General features: G+C 45.2%; 1 protein-coding gene and 1 long non-coding RNA gene across 6 annotated transcripts in view; both read left to right on the top strand.

Moving 5' to 3' along the window:
* LOC308592139 overlaps positions 1–21864 on the top strand; it is a 72252-nt gene that overhangs the window by 2004 nt on the left and 48384 nt on the right. The window lies entirely within an intron of this gene.
* Positions 1554–21864, top strand: part of KCTD15 (potassium channel tetramerization domain containing 15) — a 65823-nt gene continuing 45512 nt past the window's right edge. The window contains exons 1-2 of one of the 5 annotated variants that reach the window (XM_081203399.1): positions 1554–1684; positions 8240–8418. In XM_081203399.1, the coding sequence (XP_081059525.1) occupies positions 8255–8418 (164 nt within the window). In that variant the 5' untranslated portion in view covers positions 1554–1684; positions 8240–8254. The other 4 variants (XM_081203398.1, XM_081203401.1, XM_081203400.1 and 1 more) reach the window with 4 other exon arrangements.

Consider the following 21864-nt stretch of genomic DNA (forward strand, 5'->3'; position numbering starts at 1 on the left):
GCAGGGAGGAGGCGGAGAGAGAAAGCTTCCAGCAGGCGGGGAGGTGGGGGGGCAGAGGGAGGAGGCCCGGCCAGGCTGCTGCGGCCGGGCCGGAGGAAGCAGGAGCGCCCCTGGAGCTGCTCGCCTGCCTGGGCAAAGCCTCGGTGGCGGCGGCGGCGGCGGCAGACATCTCCATCTCTCGCCGTGCGCCATCAATGGAAATGGCGCATTTGGCCCGAGGCGGCCTGCCAGGGCGCTTTTCTCCCGCCGCACAATGCCTGGCCGCGGACGTCATTCGCTTCCACTGGCCTGCGGGGCATTGGGGGAGCGTTTGCAAGCCGAGGCGCGGGGGGGGTCGGGGAGGAGAGAATAAAACAAAATCGGATCCCCAAAGAAGAGCAGAGAGGAGTCATCGAAAAGGGGAGGGAAGGCTTATTCTGCTTGGCTCTCCGTTTGAGCCCCTCGATCGCTGAGCTCGTCTTGTAATTAAAAGAAGGGGGGGGGGGAGAGAACCCGTCTCCAAAACTTGCTCCAGTTTATCAACAAGTGCAGCAGCGGCCCGGGTGCTCCCCTCGTTGTAACGAGGGAGGACTCCAACGATGTGCAAAACGTGCCCTGCCTGACTTATTTGGGAGCTGCAAATTTATGCCTAGTTGGGAAATGCCCCGGGAAATATTACATCAGACCAAATGACAGTGATTAAAATCAGCTTTGCGCTCCCCCTCGCGCGCGCTCCCTCCCTTTCGCGCCCCCACCCCCACCTTTTCCTTCTTTTGCACTAAAGTCTCTCTGGAAGGGACGTGGCCCTGAGGACTCCGGCGGCGCCAAACCGTTATCCTCCCCCCCCCCACCCCCAGCCAAGAAAGACGAAGAGGCAGGACCGTTAGCAAAAAAAGAGGCGAGATTTCGACACAGGACCCAAAGCTTGGTGCTCGCGAGGAGAAAGGGGTGGGGGAGCAATTTTGCAGGGGGAAGTCGGTGCGACTGGGAGGAGGCAGATTTGCAACAGGATTTTTTTTTCTTTCTAAAAATTAAAGCAAGACACAGAAAGAGTTAATTTAGAAAAATAAATAACAACAACAAATCCGGCGGTGGGGAGGGCAGATTTTGCAGAAGGTTGGGGCCAAGATCGGCTTTTCCTGCGAAACTAGCCCAGGCGAGAGGAGAGCGAAAAGGGCTGAGCTAATTGCAGCCTAACGTGGCGGCGGAGCCGGAGGCGTTTTTTCAGAGCCCAGAGCGAGAAGCCGCTGCTGCCGCCGTCTCCCTTTCGCGGTTTCCTTTCTCTCTCTCTCTCTCTCTCCCCCTTCTTTTTTCCCTCCCTTTCCCCCCTCCTCTCCCCGCGTTATTTAGAGAGGAGATTATTGCCTTTCTTCTCCCGAGCAGCCTCGGCTCCTCTGTTTTAAGGCTCTTCTCTCCCCGATCCCCCCTCCTCCTCCGCCACCCCGCTTTCCTCCCCTCCCCGCGCAGACGAGGCAAAACAAACAGAAAAGAAGAAAAGAGAGAGAGAGGAGAAGAAGAAGAAGCCTGGGCAAATAGATCTACAATAATATTGCATCGCGGCGGCGGCGGCAGGGTCGGAGGCAGCTCAGCCAGAGGAACCTACAAAGGCGCCCCGAGCTCCCTCCGCCTCGCCAAGCGAGCGGCGCGGAGGACGGGGGGCTTGGCCCAGCTCGTCGGCGTTTCTTCTTCGCCGCCTGCGCTCAAGGTAAGGCGGGCGACCCGGGCTGGCGGGGGAAGGCGGGCGGGCGAGCGGGCTCCTCCTGCTTCTCCCTCTCTCTCTCTCCCTCTCTCTGCTTCCTCCTTTGGTTTGCACCGTGCGCGCCTTCCAAAGCAGGGGATCCCCCCTCCCCAAGTGGTTCTTGCAACTCAACTCGGATCTTGGGTCTTGTGTGTGCAGCTGCCTTTTTTAAAGCTACAGTGACACTTCCAGCCAAACCCTTCCTTTGCACCGTGTGTGTGTGTGTGCACGCGTGTGCACGCATGGCTCCGTGCGCGCGCTTGTTCCGCGCGGCCGCGCGTATGTGTGTAGCTTTGCCTTTTATTATTTTTTTTTCTCCCGTTAAAAAAAAAAAAGACAAAAAAGGCAGGAGGCAGCAGCGATGATGGCCAGCTTGGCTGGAGACCCCTCGCCCGAGGCTGCTCGCATCTCGCTGCTGCCCTCCTAGCATCAAGCTGGAGAAGCGGGAAGAGGGGTGGAAAGGATCCGGGGCCAAGGGAGCTGCGGCTGGCGTGGAGGGAAGCGCGCGGCGCTCGCTGGGGCCCCCGCGGCGTTTGAATGGTACATGCACGAGCGAGCGCGCCTTGACAGCCGCTGCGGCTTTGGAGGGGGGTCGGTGGTTGGGGTGATGATGAGGGGCGCCAGAAAGGGCTGCCGGCTGCTTTGGGGGTGAGTGCGGGGCGGGGGGCAACATTGGCGCTCCTGGTGCTTTCCGTTTTCTCCCCGGCTGGGGGGAAAGGGGGGGGCGTCCCTTCTTTAGGAAGCCCCCTTCCCCGAGGGCTGGTTCTGCACAAAAGGCCAAAGAAATCGTGAGGATGATGAAGGAAAAGCGCTTGGGGGGAGCGGGTGAGAGGGGGAGCCAAAGCCCCAGGCAGGCAGGCAGGCGGGCTGTGAATGAAAGTCTGGCGCCAGCGATTAGGAGAGGGCGGCGAGCCGAGCCGGCTTGGCCCAGGACTGCCGGCGATCGTCGGTTTGCGCTGTCGGTACACGCCGCGCGCGGGGCTCCCCAAGCCCTGCTCTGGGGCTGGAGCTCCCCTTTCTAGAGGGGGGGGACACTACTCTCTGCCTCTTCCATCTGCCTGCTTTGCTGCTTCTGTGAAAGAAGAAGAAAAGGCGCCATGTTGCTCTTTTAATTTAATTTTATTCTTTGATTTTTGTTTGTTTGGGGGGGGGCTGCTTCCCGCTACTGCTGGGAGCTTTTCTTTGGCAAAGCCAAAAGTTTGGAGCGAGCCTCCCTGAATGCTGTTTAGAGGATGACCAGCACTCAAAAAGGAGAGCGGCGCGGGGTGTTTGGATGTGTTGGGCCACTTTCACGCTGGCGAGTAGATGGGGATGCCTGCTTGAGTTTGTGCAGAGATTTAGTCTTAAAGACCCCCAGGCTGCTCTCTGATACAGAACTTAACCTGGGGCCCATTCAACATAATGGGATGGCCCTCCACGTGAGCCTACAGAAGACTGCACTTTCAATATAGAGGGAAGTTTCAGCTGGGACCCATGCAACTTCTTCCTGCAGAGGAAAGTGCAGGCTTGTGTGTTGTGTTTGTTTGTGTGCACACATAGGATGGAGGGACAGAAAGCACCTTGCAGACCAAGTTCTGTGCTTAAGTGAGCTGGGAAATTTTTAAAGGAAGCCACTTCCTAGCAATAGCTCTGGCTGAACTCTCCATCCACTCCCATAAAAAACCTAGGCAGATAATGACAGGAGGCCATGAACTTGCACCCCAATACACTCCTAATGACCAGATTACACCTCAGCTGTCAACTCCCTGGCTGTGCAGTTGTTCCACCTCCTGCATCCCTGGCTTTTTAAGGCTCCCAACTGTGGAGAGATGAGCATCTTTTGCACAGACAATGGTCCCAGGCCTTCTATGTCTTAACCCACGGGCACATTTTCTATGGAAAGGTTAAAAGACTTTTGCAAAAGGGAGGGGAGCACTAATATTCTCCAAAAGCTCTTGAGGTCAAGGACTTAGGGGGCAGAAAAGGTACTGTGAAAAATGCTTATATCCAGCTGCTGCCCTAGACCTGCCTTTGACCAAGAGAGCCCAACGTAGGGATGGTCCAGAGAGCAGGTTTTAGATTTGACCTGATAAAAGGCAGGAGGTGCAGCCCAGAAAGGTTTCCTGCACAAGCTCCCTTGATTCATTCCAGGGGGACTCCTGTAGACTTTCCTGCTGGACTCTAGTCCTTAGCCAGAATAGTTTGGATGCACTTGAAGCTTTTAATAAGTGGCTGGCTGGCTGAAAGGAAGATGTCACTTTTGCATCCTAGAGAAGGGCGGTGGGGGGGGGAAGAGTATATTGCACTGTTTCAAGGCATCTCTTAAAAACCCACAGTTTTCATTTCATCTCTTAAATGGGCATGAAGGAATTAAACTGCATGAGTGAATAACAGCATTAGTTTCAATTAATTTTTTTTTATCCTGGCAACAATAAACTTTAGAAACAAAAGCGTTTTTACATCCTTAATTAGTCTGGCTTCCCATCTGTAGGCTTTTAAGTGTCTGTGTGCCTTGATTTAAACTTTGTTCCTCTTTTGGAGCTCCTTTCTTTGCCTGCTTTCCCCCTTTTTTGTTTTGTTTTTAATCCCTGCATACCATTTGCTGTAGTTTCCTATTGTTTGCAACCTCTCACCTTCCCTCCCTTGGCCTTTGCCTGCTTTGCCTTTTAGTTTCTGCAGTTGCTTTCAGGTATACAGATCTATATATATATTTCTCCCCTTCCCCTCCAAAAAAAACACAACCCCACCCCATCATCAGCAGTATTGGTTACTATGGCCCCCCAGGGTGTGTATGTACAAAAAAGGGAAAGTTTTATCCATCCCAAACTTATTTTGCACTTTTGAAGTCTTTTTTTTTTTTTACTAGGATTTCAAATTGTAGCATCTAGAGTGTATATTAAATGAATAATATTCCTGTAGGCTTGTGTGTGTGAGAGAGAGAATGAAGACAGAGGCAACACCCTGGAAATTTCTGCAGTCTTTCAGCATTCTCTGCCCCAGGGTGATAGCCCTGGGCATGGAGCTGAATGGAGCTCTTACAACTGCCTTCTGTTTACCTTTTATGGTTAAAATAACAGCTTAGCAAAGAAGCAACTTCATGGGGAAGCGATTCGGTGAAATCATTGCAAGCTGTAGCAGCCTAGCTAGTTTAATCACCCCTAGAGAGCGGAACAACTGTGAGCTCAATGGGACACAAAATCATTTTGTGTGTAAATGAGCATAGGATGGTGGTTATTTCACTTTCCACGGGCAAATAGTTTTTACAAGCAGCACTTAGGCAGTTAGCACAGGAAGGCGGGAAGAAATAAGCTGCCTTTTGGAAGATCCTGGTGAGAGATGCTAGAAAGCTGCTCTGCACACCAACATGGAGGCAGTTTGGGTATCAGGTCTGTTGGTTGTTGGCATCATCCAATGAGATTTATTTTGAATGAGAGCATTGCAAGACTGCCCATTCATTTCAAGCAGGACTGGCGCAGGAGAATTTCCCAGTGAATCAGTGTCTCTGCCTTCAGCAAACTCCCAGAGATCCTCTTCCTGTGTAGACAAACCACACAGGGATAATTTGAACTAATACAGTGTGCATAGTTTACACACACACACACACAATTCTTAATTACGCTGTAAAAACTTTCACTTGAGACTGCCTCAGAATATGTAAAAAGTTCATTTCAGAAGCAGTAAACCAAAATACAGTTTGGTTCTTTCAGTGCATTCGTTAGATACAAATACAAAAATATTTACCTTTTCTCTGAATACTTTTTGATGGTGTAGATACAGTGCTTGAGAAAAAATGTCATCTTAAGTGAATGAGAGCAAAAGTGTCAGTTGCACGTTTACAGTTCAGCTCATAATATCCATCTTCTGTGACAAAAACCAACAAAAACCTGGGTGGTGTTTTTGCAATCTGCGTACCTATCTTTCTAGTCCACTCTGAATTCAGATCTGGGTCCCCATTAGATTTAGATTAGCATCTGCTCAATTTTGTGGACTGCAGACTTGAATAATTTTTTCCCTGCATCTAACAAGTGAGAGACAGCAACAGTGCACAGAGGTAATTCAAAAAGCCATGCAAGGGAATAGTATAAATTGCTAGATTGCACAGTTGACATCCAGAATGAGAAAATAATATTGTAGCCATATTCAAAATTGCTGGAAAGTGAAGCCCATTGGAAACAGATGGACTTACTTCTGAGTAAAAATGCTTGTGATGGAGCTGTGAGCCTGCAGTCCTAATCCCTCTTACCAGGGTTATGCCTCATAGAGTGGAACTTGATTCCAAGGAGACATATTTTGGATGAGGGACCCTCAGACAGAGATGCTGCTATTGTAGGTTAGCTAGAACACTTGGACTACACTCCTGTTTCTGTAAATTCAATGGGAATCCTGCTTCTGCAAATCGGAACAGTCTGTGCCTTCTGCCTTTATCTAGCAGCTGTCATTTCTTGCCAGAAGTCTCTATTGCAAGATAAAACCAGTGCAAAGTAAGAATTGAAGGGCTTTCTCTGTGCTAAGATTTCATTCTGAAGGAGGCGGAAGGCAGAAAGGTGATTATTCACGAAGGAAATTGCTGCCTTTAGTTATAGGGACTTCCTAGGCAGCTCCTGTAACACTATTATTAGGGGATAATAGGCTAGCTGGGGTCAGAACAAAGACAGGCAGCACTGACATCAAGCTTCTAGCTGGAGACCCCCAAAAATTTAAACCCAGGAATCTAGTACGTATTAGAGCTTATTGTGTTCTTTGGTGTTGGGAGAATTTGTAGGCATCTGGGGAGATGGGGCATCTACAAGCAGGAAGAAATGGCAGAAGACAATGGGGCTGACACTCTTAAATTCTTTGTTGAAAGCAAGTAGTTCCGTTGATGATGTGAAATAGTTGCTTAAGATGGCTCAGGGCAAGAAGCAAGAGTCATTTGCTCTTTTAAAGAATTCAGCCCCTCTACTTGAAGGTGGTGCTATTGTCAAAATGCTAATGATAATTTCCTGCCAACTGGCTGAAGTTTCTGGGACAGCACTAATCTTTGGGGTAGCGCTCAGGTTAGATGTCCGTTCTGCACTTCTGCGTGTCAAGACAGAAAAGGATGTGGATCCGTAATGGGGTGATGTATTTCTGGTGGCAGAGTGGCAAAACAGTCAATTAAACGTGGAGTTTATATTCTTTGTAACCATGTCCCAAAATTACTTTTCAGTCAGTTTCTATGCAATTCGGGAAAGCAAATGTTTTCTGCCTGTTGGGGTGATTTTGTCCAAGCTAGTCGTATTGTTGCGATGATGTTAAAAAGGGAGACTTTGGATTCTGAGAGGTACGGTCAAAGGAGTCTGTAAGAAATGGAAATTCACTGTGAAATATTGCATAGGGTGTGCCTGTCGGATGTTAGCAGAATATAGATGCTCTGTGTTGTGACTGCAAATAAAAATACCAAGTCAATTAAATTATTCTCTGAAATGTTTCATAGCTGTAATATTTGGCATATTTTGCTGTAATGAGTGGGTGAGGGGGGTGTTTAGAAATGAAGTTTATAGGCTGTGCCACTTGGAATGTCTTGCAAGATTTTGTGTTGGTTGCCTATATGTGTGACAGTATTCTTTTATCCAGATTATTATTTATTAATTTATATACCACTTACGTGTCGGAATAGCTTCTAAACATTAAAGCAAACTGAAGTACCTGCTGTCTGTCAAAGTTTAAAATCTGATTGTTATTCTCTCGAAGGCTGAGGGCAATCAAAGTTTCTTGACATTTTCATAGAAATCTGAATTTTAGTGAATAAATTTATGGAAAGAAAGTTTTGAGTTTAAACTCTTTTTAAAAAAAAGAAAGAAAGAAATAACTGACTATAAACAGGATTGTTGTCTGTATGCCTAGATAGGTCTGTAATATATGACTTCAGATGAGAACACAAGATATTTGGAAATGGTATACAGAGGGTAACAGTGGTCACTTTTTAAATGACGTTTTTTGTTCTAGCCTCCTCTTCAGCTAGAAGGCTTTTCCTCTAGATAAAAAAATAGGTATTAGTAGTTGTGTTGTGTAGGTAGTTTTTTTTAAAAAAAAATGTTCTATGTTTGATGCGAATTTTACTACATGTCTAAATGAAATGCCTTAGGTACTGAGGAAGTCACTAATTTAGAGGTGTCTCGTTACTGAGACAAACTTGCAAAAACCCCTGAATCCCAATTCACAAATTGGTTATTCGTTTGTCAGGGGATATTTCACATCTAACACATAAGCCCGCGACCTTTAATTAGAATTTTGCGGTTTGTTTTATGCCCCTTGAGGCTGACACCTTGAAAAAGATCCCCCCCTCCCCGCTTGATTTCTTATTGCTAATAAGCATCTTTTCTCTTTGCCCGCTGGTCCTTTGAAGAGTATGATGCAAATACACTTAATTACGAAGGTGGCAATAATTTGTTAGCTGAATATGTGATCAGGCAGATGCAAAAATGATCTTATTAGATCTGTGATCTCATTGGAATCAAGGTAAAGCACAGCTGTGCTTAAGAGGATTTTTCTTCTTCTCTTTTTTCTGTCGGGGGCTTCTAGGAGGAAGGCAGAGCGATGTCCCGGCTGTCTTTAACACGGTCTCCGGTTTCTCCATTGGCTGCCCAAGGAATCCCTCTCCCAGCTCAGCTCACCAAATCCAACGCCCCCGTGCACATTGATGTAGGAGGACACATGTACACCAGTAGCCTGGCCACCTTGACAAAGTACCCAGATTCCAGGTAAGGTCAACACTTTTCCTGGCAGCGTCCAACGCATGGAACTTAACACTCTTTGATAGCAGGAATTCAGCCGTAAGACGAGTAGAGTCGGAAACTGAGAAATGCTTGTGCTGTTTCCAGATTGAACCCCGCCTTCTGTCTTGCAACATTGTGTTTGAAGCACCTGTTGCGATTGCTGTCCGCCTTCGCCAGTACCGCTGCTTTGTAGCTAAATAAATGTGCCCATTGAAAGGTGATTTTAACCCAGGTGTGTGCACACACTTGACAGCCCCAAAGAGAGTTCGCAAAGGGTTGTGCCTTTTCAGTGAATTTGTCACCGGTGGGAATTTGCTCACTTGTTCTCCAGTCACTTTCGTTTTGAAATTGTTTCGATGGAGCTTAATTTGCAAGTCTGTTTCATCTGCAGTAATCCTGAGCTCAGAAGCAGAAAAAAGGAAGTGCAGCTGAAAGAAATTGTATTCATACGCGAATTAATGTGCTCAAGGTTGACTTGAGAGACAGTAATTTGTTGACTGCATTGTCATTTCTTGGTTCTTCCAGTTTTATTTGGAAATAAGTCCCATTTAGGTGCAATCTTTGCCTCTAAGCACCTTCTTACAGGCACACAAGTCCGAAAGAAATTAATAAGCAAACGTGCAGCATTGTACTGTTTGCTGGTGCCTTTCAGGGCAAACATCTTCTTCGAAGCTGCGCATAAGTTTGTTGCTGCACATATCTGAATTGTGTACCATTCTAGAGGTTAGATGCTAAAGACCCACCTGTCTTGTAAAGCTTGTTGTCAAGATGCTGAGTTTCTGGGGAAGAGACTGTCCTGGGAAGGTGTTTAGATTAAGTTTTAGGGGTCCCCCCAAAAAAACCTGAATGATGGATGGGATTTAATTTTTATGTGCATCAGAATATGTCAGCTTCAGATAGAAGGGGGTGGGTTGCAATTCACTGGTCCAGTTGTGTGGTGTAATGGCAATTAACAGAGGCTTGGTTCATACTTTATAATGATTCAAAGACTCACAGTTGAAAAGAGAGGGAGCTATATATGCAAAACTTTCAAAGCTCTCATTATAAAAGAAGATCCTTCAGGTCTCAAAATTGGTACCAGGTCTGCAGACTGAGGGATAAATCTGTTAGAAAGATTCCTACGCAAGCCCAGTGCATGGTTTCTGTGCTGTTGAGAAAATCCTCAATTGCTTTTTGTAGGTTCATTGTGCAAGAACTTTCCAGTGAATGTCTTCCTGGGTCTGTCGATCTGACTCCATGTTTGACTTGGCTGTCAGAGGTTCTGCTTCACACATTATAAGTGTGCACCTAAACATGCAGCGTATGGGTGAGATAGGCACATGATTGCTAACGTAGATCACATAGGTTCACTGCTCAGAGGGCCAGGATTGTCTGCAGCTTCCCTGTCACTGTCAAGAGTACACTTGGTAGCAGGGTTTGTTTTGGTGCGTAATGTGTGGGAACCCCTCAGTGCAGGTCTTGCTGGGCTACAACTCCCATCATCTGTGGCTATTGGCCATTCTGGCTGGGGCTGATGGGAACTGGAGTCCCAACAACATTTGAAGGCACAGGTACCCCGTCTCTGCCTAAGCAGCTAAAGTCTGGCAGTGAGATAATACATGTATAATACATGACCTTTACTTCTACAATATGGAAATAGGATTTCTCCTCAGAAAGATAAAGTGTTTGCTGAAAGCTCATTTTTTTTGTGCAATTTCTTTTTGAATTTGAGTTTTTTTGCATTGATTCTGGCAAACCTCTAAACCCAAAGTAGAGATATCCTGCACTATGGCTGCGATTTTGTTCCGGGGTAGATGGAGTGGAATACTTTAATGACCTGTAGAAAAGAATCATGGCCTGAAATATTTATCATTTAAACTACGAAGATGATTAATTACGCTCCCCTGCTGTCTGATTTCTAAGGGGATGTTTATTTGAAGGTGCTGATTTGAAGTTTATTGCGACAGCATCAGCCCAGTGCATAAATATGCTTAATATAACAACGTGAGTGAGAGATTTGGGTTGTGAGGCTTTCAAACTGGGTTCTTCAAAAACTCTTCTGTGTGGGGGTAGCAGACCTACAGGTCATATCTGCCCCCTACAAACGTGCCTCCCTCATTTGCCTTTTTTGCAAAGAAAAGAATTTTATTTTTGTTGTTAATCTGTGTTCAGCTTGCTCCTCTTCCTCACCCTTTGCTAGCTGTTTTTGGTCTTTCTTGGGTGTCCAAAACACCTCATGTCTCTAAATCAGTTGCCTCTTTTTACTTTTAAAGGGGGCCTTTTTCTCCCTCTGGGGTGCTGCTGTTGTAGGAAGGTCTTAGGAAGAAGGGCTCCTTTCTGTTTCCCAAGATGGTGGAGCCTCAGAAGAGGGAGGAAAGGTAAAACGAGGACTTCCTTTCACCCCTGAACTCCATTCTGCTTCTTTGCTAATTAGCAAAAGAGTGCTGGGGTCTGAATATTGTGTGTTTGTCCAAATGTGTGTATGCACATCTGTGTGTTCATGCGAAGGAGGCATACAGCCTTCAGGGTTGGCCTTGGGTCCTTGGGTCAGTAAAGGTTAGCCACTCCTGACATAAGTGGCCACATTCACATAATACACACAAAGTGCTGTGATATCACTTTAAACAGTCACGGCTTCCCCCAGAGAATTCTGGGAGCTACAGTTTGTTAAGGGTGCTGAGAGTTGTTAGGCGACTCCTATACCCCTCACAGAGCTACCGTTCCCAGAATGGCTTAACAATCAGGCCCTCTTCCCAGGGAACTCTGGGGATTTTAGCTCTGAGAGAAGGAATAGGTGGCCTCCAAATAACCCTCACCCACCTTAACAAACTACAGCTCCCAGGATCCTTTGGGGGGAAGCCATTTCTGTTTAAAGTGATAGGACACTGTTTAAAATGTATAGTGCATTTCAGTGGGACCTCATAGGGCAGCCTTTGTCGACCTGACACTCTCCAGATGCCTTGGACCACAACTCCCATCATTCCCAGCCACAAGGAGACCAGGAAGATAGAAGGGAGCAGAATGATAGCTTGGCCCATGTCGACTATGGCTGGTCTCCTACCAAGTCATACTGAAGGGTAGTGGAGATGTGGGGTGTATTGTAGGACATGCTTTTAATTCATGGTGCTAGTAAGGGCCAACTGTGCCCTGCCTGAACTCTACATGTGCTCTGGAACACTTCTGTAGCTCCATGGAAGCACATGCCTCACCTAAAAAAGGATATTGCAGAGCTGAAAAAGCTTCAAAGGGCAACCCAAATGATGGAGGTGAATGAATGAAAAAATTAAAATAAAGGTGATGGAGTGACTCCCTTATAAAGATATGTTTCAGCATTTGGGACTTTTTAGTTTAGAGAAAAGGCGAGGAAGAGGCAACATGGTAGAGGTTTATGAAATTGTGTATGGCACTTAGGAAGTGGATAGAGAAAAGTTCTTCTCCCTCATAACACAAGGACTTGTGGACATCCAACGAAGGTGAATGTTGGAAGATAAAGGACAGAGAAAAGAAAGTACTGCTTCACTCGGCAAACTATGGAACTGGCTCCCTCGGGAGCAGTGATGGCCACCATCTTGGATGGCTTTAAACAGGATTAGACAAATGCATGGAAGACAGAGCCACCAACGGCTACTAGCCATGATGGTTATGCTCTACCTCTGCAGTTGGAGACCTCAATGCCTCTGAATACCAGTAGCTGGAAACCGCAGGAGGAGAGAGGGATTTTGTTCTTGTTTACTGTTTGTGGGTTTCCCTCAGGCATCTGGTTGGCCACTATAGGAACAGGATGCAGGACTAGAGTAGATGGGCCAGGCCTAATCAGCAGGAATGTTCTTGTGTTCTTATGCTTGGTTGTACAGAAGGTCCAAGGTTCAGCCTCCATCATCTCCCTGTAGAGCTGGAGAAGGCATTTTCCTGGAGGGCGGCTGCTTGTCAGTGCGGTCAGTCCTGAGCCTAATGGGCCTATGGTCTGATTTAGTGTAAGGCAGCCTGCAGGATTCCCATAATCCCCAGCAGAATGCAGTCCATGTCCATTAGCTGCAAAGCCAATGTTGGAAGAATTGCTTGAAGGCAGAAGGTTTGGAAGCCGCTGATATTATGTACGCAGAAGTTCAGAGAAAGTGCTGCAGCCCCAAACATCTGTTTCATGATTAAAGGAAAAAGCGGGAGTGGGGAGAAAGAAGAAAGAAAGGAGGGAAAATAACAACTGGAAATATTTAAAGTATTATCCACACTGCAATTGTTGAAGAGAAACGAGTATGAAACATGGAAAAATGAGACTTGAGGAAAATTAATTCCTAAGTTTAATTTAGGTGTGGTGAATCATAGAATTGTAGAGTTGGAAGGGACTCCCAAGGATCATCTAGTCCAATCCCTTGCAATGAAAGAATCACAACTACTAAGTTTACAGTACAAACCTCTGGGGGAGGACCAGTCAAAGAGGACGATCTGTTTGTCTGAATATCACAGTCAGAGAAATGGCAACAGGGAGTGGGACCTAGGGCATGCTGAATTTTTCAACTTTCAAATTCCAAAAACGAGAGGTTTTAAAAAGTTGTAATATGACTTGGGAATTCAAAAGATATTTTGATTACATTAATTTTAATTTAGCTTTGCTTGATAAGTAAAATGTGTGTAAAATTGCATAGAAATCATTAAAAATGATAGCCAAGAACTTGCAGTATTATTATATTATATTATATTATATTATATTATATTATATTATATTAATAATTATTTAGTATTACTCGACATTTCAAAAGGTATAATGAAAATGCTTTGGTTTTCCAAGAGCAGTTAATATGCTTTTTAATCAAACATAGATTTACCAAGCTAAATGTTGTCCAATCACAACAATAATAGCAGATTTGAATAGCCAGACTCCTCACTGAAGAAATTTGCAAAAATTAAATTTCATCCCTAAAATGACACACCCTAGCAGGACACTGTATCTTAATATTCATGGGTAGCAGCAGGAAGGGCATTTGCAGGGCCAAATTGGTGGTGGCAGTGCAGGGGGAGCTTAACCCTTCCACTGATTCTTCCCTAGAGGCTCCCCCCTTTTTTTCTTGGTTCCAAAGTGGGAACTGGGCCCAGTTTTTGAGTAGAGAGAGGGAGGTTTAAGAGGGAATCACAGGGCACTGATACTCCCTTCCTGTCTTTGCATGATGGCTAAGTAGCAGACTTACTGACAATGTAATTTGATGTTTGCACTAAGTGTAGCAACCTAAGTGTTCATAGAAGTTCAGAGGTGGTTTGTGTACTTCCTTTGTTCTCTTGATACATTAGCAAAATATGTTGCACGTTACCCACTCTGTACTTTGCTTTTGTTATTGGGAGCTAAACGATGAAGGATGAATCTTTCTCACACGATACCTACGACATCGCCTTACCCCATATATGCCCACTTAACCTCTTCAGCAGTTGTACTGGAACTGATATAGGTGCCACAAAATACCCATTCTGCATTTGTAAAAACTTTGGAACTCCCTGCCTATTGACATCAGGCAAGTACCTTCACTGTACTCTTGTCATGACCTGCTAAAAGCTTTTTCATTTAGAGAAGCCTACGGAGGTGTTGAGAAAGTTGATGCAAGCGCCAGTCTTTTTTAGTCTGTTGAAATCTTAATTACTGCTGTTAGTTTTTTCTTATTGATTATTTTACTGTTTTATATATATTTTTTGTAAGCTGCTGCTTTGATGGTTAACCCCCCCCTCCATTAAGCAGTGTATAATTTTTTATGAAATAAATAATAATAATAATAATAATAATAACCTCTTAGGATGTTTGTGAGATAACGTTATCTCAGGAAACAAACCTTCAAGGCAGGTCACACTTCTTACCCTTGTGTCGGGTTGGATGTGGGCTTGTCCCAGCGAGCTCTGCATTCAAATCCATCCTTGGGCAAGCCATACTCTCTCACCCTAGCCCACCTCACAGGGTTGCTGTGAGGAGAAAATGAGATCCCTCCAGCAATCCAGATCTTGCTGGGCTTCCAAGCCCCACCATCCCTGATCATTGACCTCGATGGCTGGAACTTATGGGAGTTGGAATCCAACAACGTTGGGAGGGCCACAGGTTCCCCACCCCTGGTATAAAGCACCTTCTCAGTGGTGACTCCCCTCTTGTAGAATTCTTTCCCCAGGGAGACTCTCCTGGTGCCCTCTTTGTCTAGTTTAGGCACCAGGCAAAAACTTCTCTGTTTACCTGGGCATTTGTTTTGGCCCTTAGGTGAAGGGGCTTTTATGTGAATTTGGTCTTTTTTGGTGGGACAGGATCTTCTAGACCTGCCTTTTGTTTGTATAGATGTGTCCGTTTAGATTTTTTAGGCTTTTGTCAATTGCATTTATTGCAATGGCTTTTAATATTTCTGTTGTGATTGTAAGTTGCTTTGAGTCGTTTTGGAGTAATGCAACAAAAAGATATTCTTAATGATGATCATAACAGCAACCAATGCAATAAAAATGGTAACGCATACAGAGCATTGAACCCAAGTGGCAGCTCTGTCGTTTAAACTCCAGAGGTAGGGGTGCTTGAAGTTAATAAGCAAAAGGTGAGAGAGAAAGAATGGGGAAGGAGCAGCGATTTGAGGATAATTCAAAAGGAGAGAGCAGTGACCCTTTAGCCAAATAAGGAAGAGGAGGGGAAATGTACAGTGGACATAAAAGCCAGCAAATTGGAGAAGTAAAAACGTTCTAGGTGCAAAGTACATCTAACCAGGGTAGCGTGGGAAATCTCATTAGTGAGAAAGACTGAGAGGTAAAGAATGGGTTAGCAGCAGGTGAGAGAGGAAGAGCCAGATATTTTGCCTATTCCAGAGGGGAGCATATGTTTGTATCCTCTTTCAGTGGCTCTTAGAGGCATTGATATACTTCCCAGATGCAAGGGTAACAAGAGGAACCACTTAGCAGTCTCCCTTAGAATTAGGTAGCCGAAATACACCAGGATTCTCTTGACTTCTCGCCCTGATCATCTAAAGGTGAAAGCCAACTTGGACTTCAAGGCAAAGGAATCTCCTCTGTGACAGGGAGCTGAGGGGAACCTATTATTTACTGGGTCCCCTTGGGCCTTAACTGATTAAGTATAAAATTGATAAGTACTGAGGGGGGCAAAGGAGAATTAGGGGTGCAGGGAGGTGGAACAAAGCCAGTATGGTGTAGTGGGTAGAGTATGGGACTAGGGAGACCAGGGTTCAAATCCCCACTCAGCTATGAAGCTCACTGGGCTGACCTTGGGCCAGTCACTGTCTCTCAGCTTGACCTAGCTCACAGGGTTGTTGTGGGGATTAAATGAGGAGGAGGAGGAGAAGAATCATGTACACCACCCTGCACACTTTGGAGGGGGAAAGGTGACACATAAATGCAGTACAGTGGTACCTCAGGTTACAGACACTTCAGGTTAGAGACTCCGCTAACCCAGAAATAGTACCTCTGGTTAAGAACTTTGCTTCAGGATGAGAACAGAAATCGCGCGGCGGCAGCAGCAGGAGGCCCCATTAGCTAAAGTGGTGCTTCAGGTTAAGAAGAGTTTCAGGTTAAGAACGGACCCCCAGAACAAATTAAGTTCTTAACCCGAGGTACCACTGTAAACAAACAAACAAACAGCTTGCGGTCTACAAGGCCTCAACATTGTTTTATGTTTGGGGTTTGGTCCTCCAGAGTTCGGAAATACGAGAGAAGGGTTTTTCCTAGAACAGGGGTGGAGGGAGAGAGGACTTGCAGGACTTCAGGCTTCTCATGGGTGGTGATCACAAAGGTGTGTGGTATGCAAATAGGGTCTTCAGGCAAGCATCTTCTCTTAGGAAGCAACAATGCTCCTGAATACCAGCTGCTGGAAACCACAGGACGGGGAGAGGTTTCTTGAGCTTGAATCCTTTCACATTCCTCACAGGTTGGCCATTTCAAGAACAGGATGCTGGAATAGATGGGGCATTGGCCTGACCCAGCAGGCTCTTCTTCTGTTCTCCACCAGAGCTCTATGACAGCCAATTAGCAGATACACACTTTGGCTGGCTTTGTATCAGGAACCAGGGAGGGAGGGAGACCTCAGCTTATCCTGAGGTTTTCTCATACCTCTTGGCACAACAGACAAGAGTCACTCCTGTTAATAACGCAGAAGCAGATGTGAGGAACCTTTGGACCTCCAGATGTTGTTGGACTACAACTCCCATCATTCTTGGCTGTTCTTGCTGAGGTTGATGGGCATTGTAGTTCAGTAACAGCAAGAGGACCAGTGGCCCACCACACTCATTCTAAAGAATGGTCTTGCCTGCGTCCCCTAAACCTTGGCTTGGTTCACCTTCCCAGATAAATATGTAGTTGCTAGAAGATATTTAAAATGTCACAGAGACTAAGCTTCTTAGCAACACCTTTCATGACCAAGATGGAAGCCAACTCATTTTCATTGAGACCTACAGTGGGTTTAAATGACAAGAAAGGAGATTTTTTTACTAAAGTGTAGGAAGAACTTTCTGGCCGTCAGAGCTGTTCAACAGTGGAACGGACTCCTTCAGAAGGCAGTGGACTCTCCTTCATTAAGCAGAGGTTGACTGGCCATCTGCCAGGGAATCTTCAGGTGTGATTCCTGCATTGCTGGGGGTTGGACTTGATTATCCAGGAGGTCCCTTTCCACTCTACGATTCAGTGAGTCTGTCACCAGCTTTTGCAGACTGAAAGAAAGGTAACAATGCTTAAGGTCCCTATGTGGTTGGTGAAGGCGTCTGTTTGAAGAAATAAGGTGAGAGGGATTCTCCTTACTTTTTTAAGTTCTTACGCACATTCACTTAATTGGGCAATAAGGAAAAAGCCCTCTGGGAAGTAAAACTGGAATACATGCAGGTCTTGATTCAGGTCCGGGGCACTTAACTTTCCTCCCGCATCCTCACCTACATTGTTCGCCATCTCCATTATAACCTAAATATCAGTTAGAGTGCCTTGACAGTTAAAAATATCCAGCCTGAACTACTTGTAATTAAGCCCTGCTGAGTTGAGTGGGATTTTTATTTTCCCCACTGGGGACAGATGCATTGCCTGTAGCTGCAGTCCTTATATATACTCATCCAGGAATAACTCTTACTGAACTCCTTAGGTCTTACTTACAAGTAAACTTGCATAGGACAGGAAATTATCTTTACTGGAAACCCAAGTAAATCTTGGGTTTTTGGATTTATCAAAACCCTTAAAAGAGATGGCTTGCTCCTGGTCTTGAAAGGTGTTTTGCGTCCAATAGTTTTATTTAGTATTTAATATTTTTTAAGCATGTGTAACTGAAATAATTGCCCACCCTTCCCTTCATTACCTCTATCTCCACCTCTCCCCCCTTTCTCTAAGGTTTCCCTTGTGTCAAATTTTAGATTGTAGGCCCCTTAGAGCTAGGACCTGACTCGTGTACTCTGTCAGGCATTGTGCACAACAATGGCAATGTATAATAAATTATAATGTAGGGCTGTATGCAGCTATGTTCTACTCAGGGTAGACCTGCTGGAATTACGGAATCGATGTTATTCATGTCCGTTGCTTTCAATGGATCTACCCTGAGTAGACCTGGCTGCAGATACAGCCCAGTCATTCCCTAATCCCTCTAAATGGCAAACTCATGAAATTCTATTTTTAAAGAATTCATCAGCCTGAAAGCGAACAGTGAGCTAAGGTAGTAATAATAATAAATAACGTTAAATCTTACATGTATTACCTTTCGTACAAAGACAGCATTTTTACGTCACAGTAAACAATGGTTAGTAATTTACCATCAGAGTGAAAGTCTATGACTCCTGGCTTAGCATTACATCTGAACCAGGGGTTGTGCTTTGTTTTTCTTCTGCCAAACCACAACATTAAGTCAAGGTTTATACTTGGCTTGCCAGTCATGATTTATCTGAGCAAATGGTATGTTGCTCTCGGAAAGGATCTCTATGTTTGGTGTATTCCATTGACCACAGTTTACTGTGATGGGCACTAATGGTTTACTGTGATGGGCACCTATCCTGTAATGGTGGCCCAGCCCCAGTGTGACCCTATGCATGTTTACTTAAAAGTAACTCCCACTCTGTGCAGTGCAGCTTATTTCCAGGAGTGTGCATGCAGGATTACAGCAAGAAATCAGACTTCCCTCTCACATCTGCTTCGCTCTGTTTTCTGGGTCTTCTGCCTCTCATAATGATTTATAAAGCACAGGCAATTGGCCCCTTATACTTTATTGATCCATTCATAATGCCTTCAGAGATGTTAGTTAGTCCATAATCTCAATGTTATTATTGTTGCAAATCTCAATGTTATTGTCAGATGTTTGCTGCAAATATAATATTTAGAGTGCTGAGGGCCTTTCACCATTTTACCTGATTTCTGTTAATCAGATCTTCCAGTTGTTACCTGTTATTAGATCATACAGCATAAAGGCACTACCACTTGGCATATCAGGATGAAATTCCCCTAACCAACCTCACATATTTAGTCCATCATTTTCTGAAAATATATGGAAATAGAACCACAATTCAGTAAAACAAAGCAATTAATAAATAGGCAGTAAATATCAATAACAGCTGCCTCCAGTTATGAACCGCCCTGAGATGTTCACATGAAGGGTGGTATATAAATTAATTAAATAAAATCAGTTTTTGCTAATTTCCTCAAAATTGAGAGTGAGCTACTCTAGAGGAAGAGGGTGTACTGCCTGGTAACCCATAATTGATGACTGGAATATTCAAAACACATTTTGAATGTGAATGAACAGGTCCATCCCTCAGTCTGTTCCCCATAACGTACCATCTTTGTCGGGCTGTTTTGCCAAAACACGCCAGGTTGGCTTATCATACTTCTCCAGGAATGAATTAATTGTGTCACAATCAAAGCACAGTTTGGCTGGTTTGACCAGATTTTTAAAGACACTAGTTCCATTGCATTAATAGCAAGTGAAGCTACTTTTCATGTCAAGAATGCCAAGCTTATCATCGTAAGGGACCACTGCTCATCCAGATGTTGTTAGACTCCATCTGGCCACTGCTCAGCACGAAGGACAACTGGGGGCCCACAAGTTTAAACCTCTGGTCCAAGCCATCGCTTCTTCCGATTCAGCCGCTAAGAGACTAAGAATCTGCCGGAAGATTCAGGGCAGATGAAAGAAAGTACTACTTCATTCAATGAAGAGTTAAAACTACAGAACTGCCTCCCACAAGAGGCAGTGCTAGCCACCAATATAGTGGAGGAGGAGGCTATCAACAGCCACTAGCCACGATAGCTGTGCTCTGTCTCCATAGCCAGAGGCAGTAAATGCTTCTGAAAACCTGTTGCTGGAAACTACAGAAAGGGGAAGTACTATTGTGCTCACATCCTGCTTGTGGGCTTCCCTCAGTAATCTGGTTGGCCACTGTGAGAACAGGATGCTGGAGACTAGATGGGCCACTAGCCTAATCTGGCAGGCTCCTCCCTACATTCTTATCCATCAGTCAACATTGTGGCCTACTTCACACATCACGTTAAACCATGGTTTAAAACAAGCTATGATTTAATGTGAAGGGGAAGCGTACAGATATGCGCCTCTCAGAAGCTCCCACAGCACGTCTCCCCAGTTGCTGCTGTGCAGTGGATGAAGCAAGCCACAATCTGGCATGTTGTGTCATCCAGGCTTGTGGTTTGTGTCACTCCAAATAAACCACAGAGTTCGTTCTCAGCTTGCCGTTCATTGTTTCATCCAAGCAAAGCACAAGCCCGGGTTTGGACAGCAGAATAAGGTTTGTTTTGCCTGTGGTATGGCAGGGGAGCAGCGCTGTGGGAACTTTTGAGCAGCCTGCACCAGCGCACTGCTCATTCACGACCAACTAATAGTTTGCTTTCAGCTATGGTTTAATGTGAAATTCCCAAGATGATCTTAGTTGAGCCATAGCTAAATCTACCCCCATCTCCAAGGTGGAGATGATAATATGGATCTGCCTTACAAGACTGTTTTAAAGTTTTACCTAGATAAAGGGCATGAACCACCTTGAGCTCTCAAAAGTGCCATGTAAAGATAGTAATTTGCTACATTGGTTATTCCTTTATGCTACAACTCTGAATTACTTTTTCCTCTGTTACATTTTTTTGGTGTCTTTGTGTTCTTTTATAATAATTTTATTATTATTATTACGTGCTACATAAATAATAATAATTGTAACATAAAGCACCAGAGCTGAAATTTCAACATTTCTGCTTTCCTCATTTAAAGTGGTGGCTATCAAAGTTTCTACCTTTGGGAAACATTTCTCCATTTACCTGTCAGGCAGGTAAATGGGTCTGCTGTAGGACCATGGATGGTGCAGAGGTTTCTAGGGTTAGGATGGGTCCTACCACTAGGCAGATTGAGGTTACTGCCTCAGGGTATGAAGGGGACAGAAGCGGTAGCCCCCCCTGCCCAGGCATTCTTCCTGAGCTGGTCCCACCCATGGCTGTTTCCCTTTGAAGGGGTCAGAGCTGTATGTGCTGTTATGTGCAAACTGCCTTTGTTCTGCCCCCATGTTATCCTGATGTCCTCAGATGTAGTGAAAAAGCTGTCCTATCACCAGCAGTTGAAGTAAGAGCTAACTCCCAGTCTACTTGGCTTCTGCAGATGGAATGGGGACAAGGCATCATGTAGCCGTGTAGTGTAAGATTCATCAGTGCAGAGTCCCTTTGTGATAGTCACAGCCACACACCCTCATAACCACACCCGCTTCTAAGATTATACAATCTTCTCATTGTTGTTGTCTTATCTGTCTTGGGAGACAATGGAGACGCTGGCTTGGTCATGTCTACAGAATGGAAGATGGCAGGTTCTGCTCTGGCTTCAGGCACCAGACCCATTGGCAGACCAACTCTGTGTTACAAAGATCTCTGCAGACATGATGAGACAACCTTCTAAGATTATACAATAATAATAATTTGGGGTGCATTGCAATGATCAGTATAGATCTCCATGTGTGGCCACTCAGCTAGATCTACCATTTTCTGTGCACGTACATAAGCAAATGATTTGGAGTCCTCCAAAATGTTCGACAGTGGAATTTGCTGCCAAGGAGTATGGTGGAGTCTCCTTCTTTGGAGGTCTTTAAGCAGAGGCTTGACAACCATATGTCAGGAGTGCTCTGATGGTGTTTCCTGCTTGGCAGGGGGTTGGACTCAATGGCCCTTGTGGTCTATTCCAACTCTATGATTCAATCAGCACAAAGGGTGAGAAGAGTTCTTCGTGGCTATAAAGCGCCCCTTTCATGCTGATTGAGTGGCATTAGGATGCTGGAGACAGGGAGCCTGCTGCAGAAACACACACACCCCGACCTGTGCAACTGTACCTCTGGAGCCATGTTGTCTTTCTCTAAATCCAGCTACCTCTATTCTAGAACACACATTTGGTTTGCACAGGGTATCATGTTCCCCAGTCTAAACTGAAGGTGCGTCAACATTCCGCAAACTTTCTGCAACTGCAGAATCCAGGAGACCCTCATAAGTTTCTGA

This window comes from Podarcis bocagei (assembly GCF_964188305.1).
Source record: "Podarcis bocagei genome assembly, chromosome: 7".
Taxonomy (NCBI): Eukaryota; Metazoa; Chordata; class Lepidosauria; order Squamata; family Lacertidae; genus Podarcis; species Podarcis bocagei.